Here is a 14,120-nt window from a genome sequence, read left to right as displayed (position 1 = left end):
AAATGGAGCGAGCTCAGATCGCCATCTTGGTCAGGCGTGGACGAGTTGGCCTGTTTCTGTGCTGTAAAACTCTACAAATCTGTGACTGTACGGCACAACGTTCATGTATATTGAGAAGAGCACCTGCGTTACGAAGGCAATGGAATGCTACCGACCACCCGCTGGTGGATGGATTGGTGTAGATTTATGGGCAGGCACGGTAGTGTAGCGGTTAGCGTAATGCTATTACAGAGCCAGCAACTCGAGTTCAATTCCCGCTGGTCTACAAGGAGTTTGTACGTTCTCCCCGTGATTGTGTGGGTTTCCTCTGGGTGCTCTGGTTTCCTCCCACATGCTGGTTAGTAGGTTAACGTGGGTGTAACTGGGCGGCGTGGGCTTGTTGGGCCGGAAGGGCCCATTACCGTGCTGTATAAATAACGTTAAAGATGGTTGGCATAGACAGTGGGCTAAACGGCCCTTCTGTGTGCTGTACGACTGATTGTCTCCTGCCTGCCCTTGCCTGTTGCAGCAGAACTTCACACCTTAAGCTCCACTTGAAAAATAACAAACTCACAGAACGGTCACGGTGGAGTCTTCAATGTCTGTCATCAAATGAATCACTAAACAGCAACTCGTTTTACTCCAGAACTATCCAAATGCTCACAGATGCCTCTGTCCATCACTATGGCGAGGAGTGACCACAACATTCCTTCCTTCACTGTGAGTTGTGTTCTCCGCCACTCCCTTTACAAGGGTTTGTGGAACCGATGCAGTTAATTGACCCAGACATCCCTGTGGCACTGTGGACTGTCAGTAGCAGCAACAGCATCCAAGTACAATCTGTAATCTCATGACCTGGTGTATCCCACACACTATCAGTCTGATATTGAGTTACAAACTGACAGGAAAAATATATTGACATTTCTAAGTGATCTCAGAGTTACCACCAAACTGCCTGCCCATCTGTGATGATAGGTGGGAACTGTCTCACTACATTGATCAAATGGGTGTGGTGAAGAACTAGAGCACAACACACCATTCAACAAAAGGAAGGCAGGTTTCTTTTTGACAAAGATTTAATTTGTTTCACTTGATAGATTGTGGGCATTGTTAGAATTTACAGAAAGTGCATGAATGTTAACATTTTGAAGCAGCAACCAGTCTAAAATGATTTCCAGTGAGGTGAAGACATTCCAAATGGCTCAGGAGGAAGAAGCTGCCGAAGCTGGACATATGACATGAACTGCTGGACACTAACCCAGCCTCACTGCCCCAGACGGAAGGAGATCCACGCTGATTCCCCACTATTACATTTCAAACCATGAAAGCATTCATGTGCAAGAGGAATTATTTGAGCAATAAATTTTCCCCTTACAAAAAAAATCAGAGGCACACACTAAGAATTACAAACTAAATTGTGAAGCCTGAGGCCTGTCATTGAACCCAGAGACCTAAATGTTCACACAAGAACAAACTAGTCCGACTTTTGTAAATTTGAAATACAAACAACAAAACTGAAATAATCGGCAGCCTCCACAGTATCTGTGGAGAGAGAAACAGGGTTAACGTTTCTGATCAATGACCATTCATGAGAAGTATAAAACATTATAGATCAAACGGCAGACCGTGGGGTAGATGGGAGGAAAGGACAAAAAATGCAGAAGGGTGGAAAATGGGAAAGGTTAAAGAACAAAAGGGGGCAGTGGGTGCAAGGATGGATGGTAGGTAACCATAGCAGAAGTGTTACCTGGAACTGTTGAACTTGTATTGAGTTCGGAAGACTAACGTGCCTTTTTGAAAGATGAGGTGTTGTTCTTGGAGCTCGAACTGCATCAGACACCAGACGGCTGTGGGACTGGAGATGTTCAGAATCACAAGGTGGTCATCCAATCTGGGTCTGGTCTCTCCTGATACAACCAGTCACCAATTCACCAAGGAAGTGTTTGGGACTCTGGTTGATGTTGGAAGGACGGATGGATGGGAGGTGCCAAAGGAGTGGGATGTTGGTGGCAACAGAGAGTGAGCCGGGGTATTGTGCCTTCAGAATGCTGGAAGAGGTAAATACCCTGGGGGTTGGAAAGAGCAAAGGGTGATCTTGTGAACGTGAGGAACAAGCCTCATGGTTATGGAAGGGTGGAGAGTGAATCAAATATAATCAGGTGCCTGTGAACTTCGGTGGGCACAGTATGTGTGTGTGAAGAAAGTGGTGTGAAAGAAGCACGGGACAGAAGCTGGGGTCATCACCACACACGGACACAGAAAAACTGGGGGAGTGGAATTGAGTCCCTGCAAAAGGCAGTGTGGGATGGAGGCCAGTTCAATAACTGCAGCAGTCAGTGATCTTACTGGGAGAGTGGTTGGAGTCGATCTCCAGACAGAGACAGAGGTGATACAGGGAAAGGAAGAGGCAGAGGTGAACCTCTGAAAGGGAGGGAGGGGTAGAAATCTGCTGAAAGGTTGCAGTTCACAGCGAGAGCAGGAAAGTGGGACCAGGACATATTGGGAAAAGAGGCAAGGGATGGGGATCCAAGGAGGGCTGGAATAATATTCCACATATCAGACCTCAGCTGGAGGACTGCGTGCAGTTCTGGTCACCGCACTGTAGGAAGAATGGGATAGCGCTGGAGAGGGTTTAGAGGGATTCACCAGGATGTTGCCCGGGATGGAGACCGGACAGGCTGGGACCGTTCTCCCTGGACAGGTTAAGAGGGGACATGATTGAGATTATTAGTGCCATAGAAAAGGCAGGCTGCAGAAATTTTTCCCTGTATCAGAGAAATAGGGAAACTGGAGGACACAGATTGAGATTAAGGGGCAAGAAATTTAGAGGGGTCCTTTTACCACCCAGAGAGCGGTGAGTACCTGGAACGCACTGCCGGGCAGAGTGGTGGAAGCAGAGCCACTGACAGCATCTAAGAAATGTCTAGATGATACCTGAATCACCCAGGTATAAAGGGCTGTGGGTCAAGTGCTGGAAGATGGGATTAAGACAGACAGTTGCCCATTGGTCAGAATGCACGAGATGGGTGAATGGCCTGTTTCCGTGCTGTATGACTCGATATCCCAAGAGGAGGTCCACAGACCAACACCTTTCATTTGAAGGAACTGAGTGGAGACAAGTTCTGCAGATGTAGGAAGGTGGTGGAGGAGAGGGATTCGGTTGTCCATCCAGGGAAGAGGTGAAAAGCCCTCAGCCTCTCCCGATGGGAGATGGAGCTCTGGGTATTGGACACTCATGCAGAAAATTAAAGCAACTGGACCAGAAACTGGGCACCATTGAGAGGTGGGGAGGGTTTCAGTGTTGCCAACATGAGTGGGATGAAACTGGAGAGGAAAAAGAGTCAAGGGGGGTCTGAATAGGCTGGAACAATGGGACCCCTCAGGCCAGCCATGTGCAGAGATTTTGGGGAGGAGGGTGGAAGCAGATTTTCCAGGGATGGAGAATTTAATGTTGGGAGATGTCATCAGTGACAGACTGGGAAGCAATGCGTTTACTGGTGAGGTCATGTACTGGGTGTGAAAAGGTTTCAGAGATTTGCAAGGTCTCCACCAGGTGCAGCTCAGAACAGCAAACTACGTCTATGACGTCAAATTTGACGACAACGTTTGGGCTGGACTTTAGCCAGTGGATGTTGCATTGAACCGAAATACAATAACAATTGCAACATCCATTGGCTCAGATGCATCTTCTGTAGTAACTCAACTTGTTCACAGACTGATTTAACAGCTGATTTAACAGTGTGTGAACAAGCTGAGTTACTACAGAAGACAGACCTTAGCATCCGTTGAGAACAAATCACATGCAGTGGATTAAGCCCAGCGAAATACCTCCCCGCATCCATCCAATGTCATCAGGGCTGCCTTGGGCATTGCTAGCAGCCCAAAGGGTAAAATGTTCAATATACATTTTATTTACTTTTCTGGAAACTTTACATACAAATCAGGAGCCCCTCGAGCCTGTTTCACCGTTCAGGAGGATTGTAACCCCCACTCAGGTCTTCAGCATCCCACCCTCAACCAGGATGTGCTGAGGTCAGGAACCATTGATTCCAAATTAAATGTGCATCCAGTAGAAATCTCTTCTCCACATCTGCCCGAGCACCGTGAATCTAATCCCAACCCACCCCCTGCTCAGCATCAACCACTACCTTTGCTTAACATAATTAGTTCATATACAACTGAAGTCATCCCAATAAGGTACCAACCCACCCATTTTAACCATGGATTCCTCCCAAACACCAAAGTGCAGACTGGGTTTAGTGAGTAAACCTTCCGTTTTGACACCCAGGTTTTACAGAAAGTCTGCTTCTGCACTGCACTGATCCACGGACAACATTGGTTGCCGCTCAGTAGAAATAAACAAAAGTCAACTGCTTCTGAAGGGAAACTTGAGCCTAAAGGAGGAAACCTCCAGTTACATCAATAACCATGCTCCGTGGACCGACGGAATGACAGGTTCAACCACAACCATTTCTGAGCAAACCTGGACCAAAGTCTTGAAGTTGAAGACTGCCCGATGAAGCCGGTTGGAGCAAACCCATGGATCTGGTGCTGGTGAGGAAAAGCACCTCTTCTTCTGACACAGCACCTTACGCCTGCCCAACCTTACACAGCACCTTACGCCTGCCCAACGTTACACAATTCAACAATTTCAGGTAAATTTTGCTTCTGCCATTTTCGTTTCAGCCTTTCCACTTGTCATTTCAGGTAACAGCAACTCTCTCCTATTTATGTCCCTCCAGGATGACCTTCTGTTTCTTTCCTTGCCCCAACACCATCGTCCTCTGCTCTTTTATCTACATGTAATGTTTGCCATCTTCCACCTTCCTTTCTTAGTTTAAATCCGGGCTCTGATCACGAACATTCCCGGGCTCTGATGAAAGGTCATTGACTTGAAACATTAACTCTGTATTTCCCTCCACAGATGCTGCCCAACCAGCTGAGTGTTTATGTTTCTAGTTTTGACATGTGCTGCAGGAACAACATCAGTCATCCCCGCTCACTAAGCTGTAGCCGTCAGATTTGAGTCTGTACAAACAGTAATGCTGCACAATGAAGAGAATATCAAACAAAATTGAGAATACTCCAAGGCCAAACTTGGTTGGATCTCCAAAAATCAGCAACCATTCATCTGCAACAAAAATCAAACATTTTTTCACTGAACAGCAGTCACATTACAATCCAACAAGTCCAATTTGAATCAACTATCAGTGTTAAAAGTAACCCATATTCATGTCTATACCCCAGAAAAGCTCCACTGGCACAGACCAGACCTGTGCAGCCAAACCGTGCGTTTGAACTGTGTGAAAGAAGAAACCCCACATTTCCTCAGCAAACTTACCCACCAGACACTCCACCACATATTCAGCACTTCTCTTAAAATAAAGCTTTACTTTAGCAAATTACCTCCAGGATTAACACCAACTATTTCATTGTGTGTAAAACATGGCCTCAGATGGAGTTGAAGGGATTTGATTAAAGACAAAGGTGGGAGGATGTGCCTGGAAGCTGTGGAAGTGGGTGAGGTTCTCAATGAATACTTCTCTTCAGTATTCACCACAGGGAGGGGCCTTGATGACGCTGAGGACAGTGTTGGTGAGGGTAATGTTCTGGAGCATGCAGATATCAAGAGACAGGATGTATTGGAGCTGTTAGAAAATATTAGGACAGATAAGTCCCCGAGGCCTGATGGAATATTCCTCAGGCTGCTCCGCGAGGCGAGGGAGGAGATTACTGAACCGTTGGCTAGGATCTTTGAGTCCTCGTTGTCCACAGGAATGGTACCGGAGGATTGGAGGGTGGCAAATGTTGTCCCCTTATTCAAAAAGGGTAGTAGGGATAGTCCAGGGAATTATAGACCAGTGAGCCTTACGTCTGTGGTGGGCAAGCTGTTGGAAAGGACTCTAAGAGATAGGATCTATGAGCACTTAGAGAAGCATGGACTGATGAGGGACAGCCAGCATGGCTTTGTGAAGAGAAGATCATGTTTCACAAGTCTGATAGGATTCCTTGAGGAGGTGACCAGGAAGATTGATGAGGGTAGTGCAGTGGATGTGGTCTACATGGATTTTAGTAAGGCGTTTGTCTTCAGAAGGTCAGAGGGCATGGGATCCAGGGATGCTTGGCTGTGTGGATTCAAAATTGGCTTGCCTGTAGAAAGCAGAGGGTTGTGGTGGAGGGAGTGCATTCAGATTGGAGGGCTGTGACTAGTGGAGACCAACAAGGATCGGTTCTGGGACCTCTACTTTTCGTGATATTTATTAATGACTTGGATGAGGGGGTGGAAGGGTGGGTTGGCAAGTTTGCAGACGACACAAGGGTCGGTGGTGTTGTGGATAGTGTGGAGGGCTGTTGAAGATTGTAAAGGGATATTGATAGGATGCAGAGCTGGGCTGAGAAGTGGCAGATGGAGTTCAATCCGGAGAAATGTGAGATGGTACACTTTTTTTAATTTTTAATTTTAATTTTATTTACAGCGTGGTAACAGGCCCTTCCGCCCATTTTAAATCCCAAATTAACCTACCCGTATGTCTTTAGAATGTGGGAGGAAACCAGAGCACCCGGAGGAAACCCACGCAGACACGGAAGAACGTACAAACTCCTTACAGACAGCGACGGGAATTGAACCTCAATCGCTGGCGCTGTAATAGCGTCGCGCTAACTGCTACGCTACTGTGCCGCCCAAGGACAAACCCCAAGGCGGAGTACAAAGTTAATGGGAGGATTCTGGGTAGTGTAAAGGAGCAGAGGGATCTGGGGGTTCGTTTCCACAGATCACTGAAAGTTGCCTCGCAGGTGGATAGGGTAGTTAAGAAAGCTTAAGGCATGTTAGCTTTCATAAGTTGTGGGATCGAATTTAAGAGCCGCGAGGTAATGATGCAGCTCTACAAAACTCTGGTTAGACCACACTTGGAGTACTGTGTCCAGTTCTGGTCGCCTCATTATAGGAAGGATGTGGAGGCGTTGGAGAGGGTGCAGAGGAGATTTACCAGGATGCTGCCTGGTTTGGAGAGTATGGATTATGAGGAGAGACTAAGGGGGCTAGGGCTTTACTCTTTGGAGAGGAGGAGGATGAGGGGAGACATGATAGAGGTATACAAGATATTAAGAGGAATAGATAGAGTGGACAGCCAGCGCCTCTTTCGCAGGGCACCAATGCTCAATACAAGAGGGCATGGCTTTAAAGTAATGGGTAGGAAGTTCAAGGGAGATATCAGAGGGAGGTTTTTTTTTTACCCAGTGGTTGGGGCATGGAATGCGCTGCCTGGGGTGGTGGTGGAGGTAGGTACGTTGGTCAAATTTAAGAGGTTATTAGATAAGCATATGGAGGAATTTAAAATAGGGGGATATGTGGGAGGAAGGGGTTAGATAGTCTTAGGTGAGGTTTAAAGGTCCGCACAACACAATGGGCCGAAGGGCCTGTATTGTGCTGTATTGTTCTATGGAACCCACACTTTCTGTATAATTAGCCCATTAGTACATTTGTTCCCCCATGTTACTGGAGGAATCCAGGGTACAGCACGAACAGGATGTTAGCTGAGAGCTTCTGAAAGTCCCAAGAAAAAGCTGAGCTAATGTTCTATTTTTTGCATGAGAAGATGGATGCTTTAAATTGCAACTTCCGAAGAGGGTTCTGGCTTTCAGTGAGGATTTGTCGAGAGCAGGGACATGCAAACGAAGGCCCACTGGCTAAATCCACCAGGACTTAACTGGGGGAGGGTGGTTTTGATATTGTACCATGAACAAGGTCTGTGGTGTTCTCCATACAGCTCTTTAATGTACACCACATCCTCCTATCAAAAGATGATGTACGCACTGTAGAAATTTTTGTAAGTGATGTCCGGGAGCCTCTGTGTGCTCGCCTGGTACATTTAGATAGCAAAACTATGGTTTAACCCCTGCAAGGACAAAGGCTTGGGCACTGAGGTCAAGGGCTAGACTCTGCAAGGGTGTTTGAAAGGTGAGGGGAGCCGGGCCGCACTGAGATAAAGTGCGTCCATCCAGCCCCTCGATGACCAAGTGTACAGTTTCTAACATCGTGTCTCCCAAAACTGTCAACCTCAGATTTTCACTTGTTAACTGATCTCCATCACTGACAGCTTTTGGGTAGGAGTGGGGGAGGTAAACAAAGAGCTTTGTTATTGATTCCACTCAAGGATAAAGGAGGGAACATGTGCTTGGAGGCGGAGGATGTGGGTGAGGCCCTAAATGAGTATTCTGCATCTCTATTTCCCAAGGAGAAGGATGTGGAGGATAGGGAGATCAGTGTGGAGCTAATGTGCCAGGGCATCTTGAGATAAAGGAGGAGGTGTGTTGGGTCTCTTAACATTAAGGTGGATTAGTCCTCAGGGCCTGATGGGATATACGCCAGGTTATTGAGAGAGGAGAGAGGGGAGATTGCTGGGGCCTTGACCAAGATCTTTATGTCCTCTCTAGCCACAGATGAGTTCCTGGAGGACTGATGAGTAGCTAATACTGTTCCATTATTCAAGAAGGGAAATAGGGATAATCCTGGAAACTATAGACTGGTAAGTCTCATGTCAATGGTAGGGAACGTACTGGAGAGGATTCTTAGGGATAGGATTTATGAGCATTTGGAAAACTGCCTAATTAAGGACAGTCAGCATGGCTTTGTGCGGGACAAGTCATGGAATCAAAATCATAGAGAGTACAGCACAATACAGGCCCTTCGGCCCACAATGTTGTGCTGACCTTTAAACCTCGCCTAAAAAACTAGCTAACCCCTTCCCCCCAACATATCCCTCTATTTTAAATTCCTCCATATGCTCATCTAGCATATGATTGAGTTTTTCAAGGAGGTGACGAGGGTGATTGATGAAGTTAGAGCTGTGGACGTCGTCTACATGGACCTTAGTAAGGTGCTTGACAAGGTTCCTCATGGGATGCTCATCCAGGATGATGCAAGGGATCCACGGTGAATTGGCCATTTGGATTCAGAATTGGCTTGCCCATAGAAGACAAGAGGGAAGTAGTCGATGGGACTTATTCTGGCTGGAGGTCCGTGACTAGTGGTGTTGTACTGGGACCTCTGCTGTCTGTGATGTATATAAATGACTTGGATGAAATGTGGATGGGTGGGTTAGTAAGCTCACAGATGATACAAAGATTGGTGGTGTTGTGGACAGTGTAGAAGATTGCAAAAGGATACAGCAGGATATAGATCAGTTGCAGATATGGACAGAGAAATGGCAGATGGAGTTTAATCCGGCCAAATGTGAGGTATTGCACTTTGGGAGATTAAATATGAAGGAACAGTACACTGTTACTGGTAGGAGCCTTAACAGTGTTGATGTACAGAGGGTTCTTGGGGTCCAAGTCCATAGCTCCCTGAACGTGGCTGCACAGGTTGATGGGGTGGTAAAGAAGGCGTATGGCATGCTTGCCTTTTTTTAGTCACGGCATTGAGTTCGAGAGTCAGGGAGTTACTTTGCTACATCTGGAGTAGTGTATTCAATTCTGGTTGCTCCAATACAGGAAGGATGTAGATGAGCTTTAGAACTGCAAGTTTAGAGGTGCAGAAGAGGTTCGCCACGATACAGCCTGGATTAGGTTGGAGAGGTTGGACAAACTTGGGTTGTTTTCTCTGGAGTGGCAGAGGCTGAGGGGAGACCTGATAGAAGTTTATAAGATATGAGAAGCATAGATAGACAGCCAGTATCTTTTTCTGAGGATTGAAATGTCTAATACTAGAGGGCATGCATTTAAGGTGAGAGGGGGTAAGTTCAAAGGAGATGTATGGGGCAGGTTTACAGAGAGCGGCAGGTGCCTGGAATGTGTTGCCAGGGGTGGTGGTGGAGGCAGATACGATAGAGGGGTTTAAGAGGCTCTTAGGTAGAGACGTGAATATGCAGAGAATGGAGGGATATGCACATTGTGTAGGCAGAAGGGACTGGTTTAGTTGGTGTTTAATTAGGTCAGCACAACATGGTGGGCCGAAGGGCCCGTTCCTGTGCTGTACTGCTGTAAGTTCCATGTTCATTCTGGAATGCCGACTCTCCTGGCAAGGCCAGCATTTACAGTGGTCCTAGAATTCCCTCAGGTGGTGGTGAGCCACCTCCTTCTCCTGCTGCAGTCTGTCTGGGGACACAAGGTGCAGTGTCCAGAGAGAATGCAAATGGGTCCCACCAGAGCTTTGTCGTAACTGTAATATAACATGCATCCTTTTGGCAGACTCACCCCCTTGAAATTGAAAGTAATCAGTAGCCTTTTATATTACTTTGTTAGACACATCCATTCACTTGTGGGGTGTCTGTCCTTGTCTATTGCTCAGTTTTGGGGTCTGGGCATCAGTGGGAAGGTCAGGTTTTATTGCCCGTGTTCCATGGCCCTTCAAAAGGTGACGAGACTCTGGAATGGCTGCAGTCCTTCTGATGAAGGTGCTCAACAATGCTGCGGGGGAGGGAACTCCAGGGTCTGAATCCAGTGACAATAGAGGCTCAGTGAAATATTCTCAAGTCAGGACGGAGCACAACCTGGAGGGGAACCTGCATGTGGCGGTGCTCCCAGGCCCCTGCTGCCCTTGTAGCAGAGGTTGCGGGGACGTGTGAAGGGAATGGCGACACTGACATTGTTCTCCTTAAAGCAGAGATGGTCAAGAGAAGATCTAGTGGAGGTGTTCCATCTCTGAACAGCTAAGATAAATAAACAGTGTTGTGTTGGGAGGAGGGTTGGTAACCACAGAACGCTGACTTACAGTATCCAGCAGAAAAACAAGATCCAACTTGATTTTCTTTAAATTCTGTGAGTTGTTATGGGAGCAAAGCACCCACTGCCACTCCAAACGGCAGCACACAAAATGTAATGTCACAAAAGCCAACAGGCTGCTGGAGTGACACAGCCCACGTGCAGGGACTGAGAGGTGACAATGCCCGGCGGTAGCAGCGTGTAGAACTGCAGGACTTCCTCACTCTCTGGCTTGGGAAGGAAGGACATGGGCACAGAGCCCCTGGATATTCAAGACCTGTGATCCCACCACAGACTAAAATTTAACCTTCACCAAGTAAGCATTTAATTCCCGAGTCAGGTTGCCATTACCGTTATTGTAGGACTGCAAGAACATCTGCATGATGCTGAAACTGCCTCCAGTAAAATCTAACAGCACGTTCCCAATGGACCAACCGACCGTGCTCTTCCTTCGGTAGTTCATGCAGGCCTGCGGGAGACAGTGAAACACAAAGGGCGCGATAAGCATTGACCCCATCAACCGAACAGGAAGCACTGCCACACCTTGGAGTAAGCCTCTGGAACACCTTCCAGCTTGGTGCCAGGGACGCCAACACTTCCGTTCCCCTGAACCAGCACAAACACAGTGGCTTTACAGATAACACGTACTCCATGCGGCCTCTGGTAATGGTTTCAGTCAGCGAGGGTGGGTGGAGAAGAATTTATTTTCTCCCTCTTTGCCCCTGCCAAGGGATGACACAGATGTGAATGTGGACTGAGGGTACAGCAGTAGGAAGAGGGGAAATGTCTGGACCTGACACGGCAGCTGCCATCCACAAGGACAGACAGTCACTTCCCGTCTCACACTTCTGTATTAGGTCCCTCCCCCTGACACCTCCATCAACTGTCCCCCAACTCAAGTTTCAAAGGCAGCAACGTAACCACAGGTTGGTGTCGGCTTGTCAGTGTTGGCGTTCTGGCTATTCATGCTGCTGAGCGGGAATCCTTCCCCTCAACCCGTCCTGAGACAACTGCCACTCCCAAAGGTCAGCCTTAGGGTCACCATTCCCGGATCTTACAACAGCTGGAGGGTAAGAGAGTCAGTAGCATTCAAGGGACATTAGATTTCCCTTCCCACAATGTCTCACTAACGAGAAACCAGCAACATCTTCCACTGTAGCCCGAGATGTGCAGACTCCTCACCACCTACCTGGGGGATGTACTTGATCAGTGTGATTACAAGTTTGATGTAAGAGAAATAGTAGAGATATTGTAGCCATGTGATTTTGTCAGCAATGGTCACAAACAGGGTGATGAGAGCAAACAGCCAGATAGCTGCTAGAAGTACAGTGGCAACCTTGGATACTTTCTGCTCCCCTCTCTGTGGGACACAAACACAGGAGAGAATGTCAGAACACAGCATTTCCTCAAAGACTTTGAACAAAAATTCACAAACGTCAAAAGCAAACACAGAGATGGTGGATTAGAATGAAGCCAGGCTCAGTCTACAGGAGCATCTGGGGTGGGTAAGAGGGAAGATTGCAGATCAACATTAAACAATCCTCTCATCAATGCGGTATGCGGTGGCAAGTTGTAACATATCAATTTTAAGTGGTGTTTAAAAATGCCTCAAACTTGCAAACATAAAGGTACAGGGCACTGAGAGATTGAAGGGGCATTGTTAGATAGCAGAGGGGGTACAAGAGCACAAGGTTAGGGCAAATGAACGCTTGCAGGATTGGTGGAAATAATATAACGGCAACATTTCATTTTTGTAAATTACGTACAAGAATGTTACAAAGTTTTCTGATACTGAATATGCAGGGGTGAAGGACACTCTCCAGTCACAGTGGGCTTAATGATGGAGTGCACTTCAGTGCCTCGAGAAAAGAAACATCAGGAAAAGGTTGCAAATCAACGAACAGAGTTAAAGAATAATCACTGGAGGAATGGAGATCCAGAGTTAGAGAAGGCAGAAATGGTATCTTATCTGTCAGGGCATACAAGATAACAGGGTGAAGCTGAGTTTGAACAGGACACAGGTTCAGTGCAAACTGTTTTGTGTGGTTCCAGGCACTTCACATGGGAAATATTAGAACCTTGCCTCAAAAGGGGAGACTGAAGATTCACTCAAATTTTTTTCTGGAATCAATGGTTAAGAGTTAGAATGAAATCCTGGAGTGGAATACGGTTCAGGGTGGGAGGCCTGGTATCTAATAAAGCCTTAAAATTCTGACAGATTGAGTGGTTGGTGTACTGGCGATAAATTATTGGAGCACTATTTGAGGAAAGATTCACAATAACAGAAATTAGAAGCAAAATTATTTCCAGTATTTAAAGGCAACTGATTGAGAGAATAAACTTAAAACAGAATTGGAACAGGATTGAGCAGGAAGAGTGCAAACAAGGAGAGGGAAAGTGCGATATCATTCCAAAACCATGGACAATAAGCCTCTGGGAGGATGACTAACCTCGTACAGAAAACACTGACAGATCGTAATCACGGTCAGCAAGACGGCATGAAGACTGAAGAAGACATCACTGGCTCCCACCGGGTTTATCCCTCCTGGATTACACTTCACAAACTGAATCTGAAACAGCAGCAAACACAACCTTACACAATTCACGAAAATGAAGTTAACAGCATAAGCTTGGAAATAAAGCCCTAACCAGACCAACAAAGTAAACATCTTCCAAATAGAGTCACAGAGCAATACAGCACGGTTACAGGCCCTTCGGCCCAACCAGTCCATGCCGACCACGGTGCTCACCCAGCTAGTCCCAATTTCCTGCGTTTGGCCCATTTCCCTCCAAGTACCTATCCAAGTGCTTCTTAAATGACTCTGTTGTACCTGCCTCACCCACTTCCTCTGGCAGCTCGTTCCATATACTCACCACCCTCTGCGTGAAAAAGTTACCCCTCAGGTCCCTTTTAAATCTTTCCCCTCTCACCCTAAACCTATGTCCCCTAGTTTTGGACTCCCCTACCCTGGGGAAAAGACTGTTACCGTCCACCTTGTCTGTGCCTCTCATAATTTTAAACACTTCTATAAGGTCACCCCTCATTCTCCTATGTGCCAAGGAATAAAGTCCCAGCCTGGCCAACCTCTCCCTATAACTCAGGCCCTCGAGTCCTGACAATCCTCGTACATCTTCCCTGCGCTCTTTCCAGTTTAACCACGTCTTTCCTATAACAGGGTGACCAAACTGTACACAGTGCTCTGAGTGCGGCCTCACCAACGACTTATACAACAGCAACGTAACGTCCCAGCTCCTATACTCAGTGCCCTGACTGATGAAGGCCAGCGTGCTAAACGCCTTGTTCACCACCCTGTCTACCTGTGATGCCACTTTCAACAAACTCTGCACTTGTACTCTGAGGTCCCTCTGTTCCATTACACTGCCTAGTCCTACGCTGGTCTGATTTTGCAATATGTTTGGAGTGAGGGATATGAGGT

The 14,120-nt window shown here is 47.0% G+C and overlaps 1 protein-coding gene across 5 annotated transcripts in view; it reads right to left on the bottom strand.

Moving 5' to 3' along the window:
• Positions 1-1,048: 1,048 nt before the first annotated feature.
• Positions 1,049-14,120, bottom strand: part of LOC127582637 (cystinosin-like) — a 61,944-nt gene continuing 48,872 nt past the window's right edge. For all 5 annotated transcript variants that reach the window (XM_052038114.1, XM_052038115.1, XM_052038113.1 and 2 more), the window contains 4 exons: positions 13,134-13,253; positions 11,873-12,043; positions 11,035-11,152; positions 1,049-5,110 (listed from right to left, as the gene is read on the bottom strand). In XM_052038114.1, the coding sequence (XP_051894074.1) occupies positions 4,965-5,110; positions 11,035-11,152; positions 11,873-12,043; positions 13,134-13,253 (555 nt within the window). In that variant the 3' untranslated portion in view covers positions 1,049-4,964. The remainder of the gene's footprint in view (positions 5,111-11,034; positions 11,153-11,872; positions 12,044-13,133; positions 13,254-14,120) is intronic.

This window comes from Pristis pectinata, chromosome 24 (assembly GCF_009764475.1).
Source record: "Pristis pectinata isolate sPriPec2 chromosome 24, sPriPec2.1.pri, whole genome shotgun sequence".
Classification (NCBI taxonomy): Eukaryota; Metazoa; Chordata; class Chondrichthyes; order Rhinopristiformes; family Pristidae; genus Pristis; species Pristis pectinata.
This window is presented reverse-complemented; position numbering and strand designations above follow the sequence as displayed.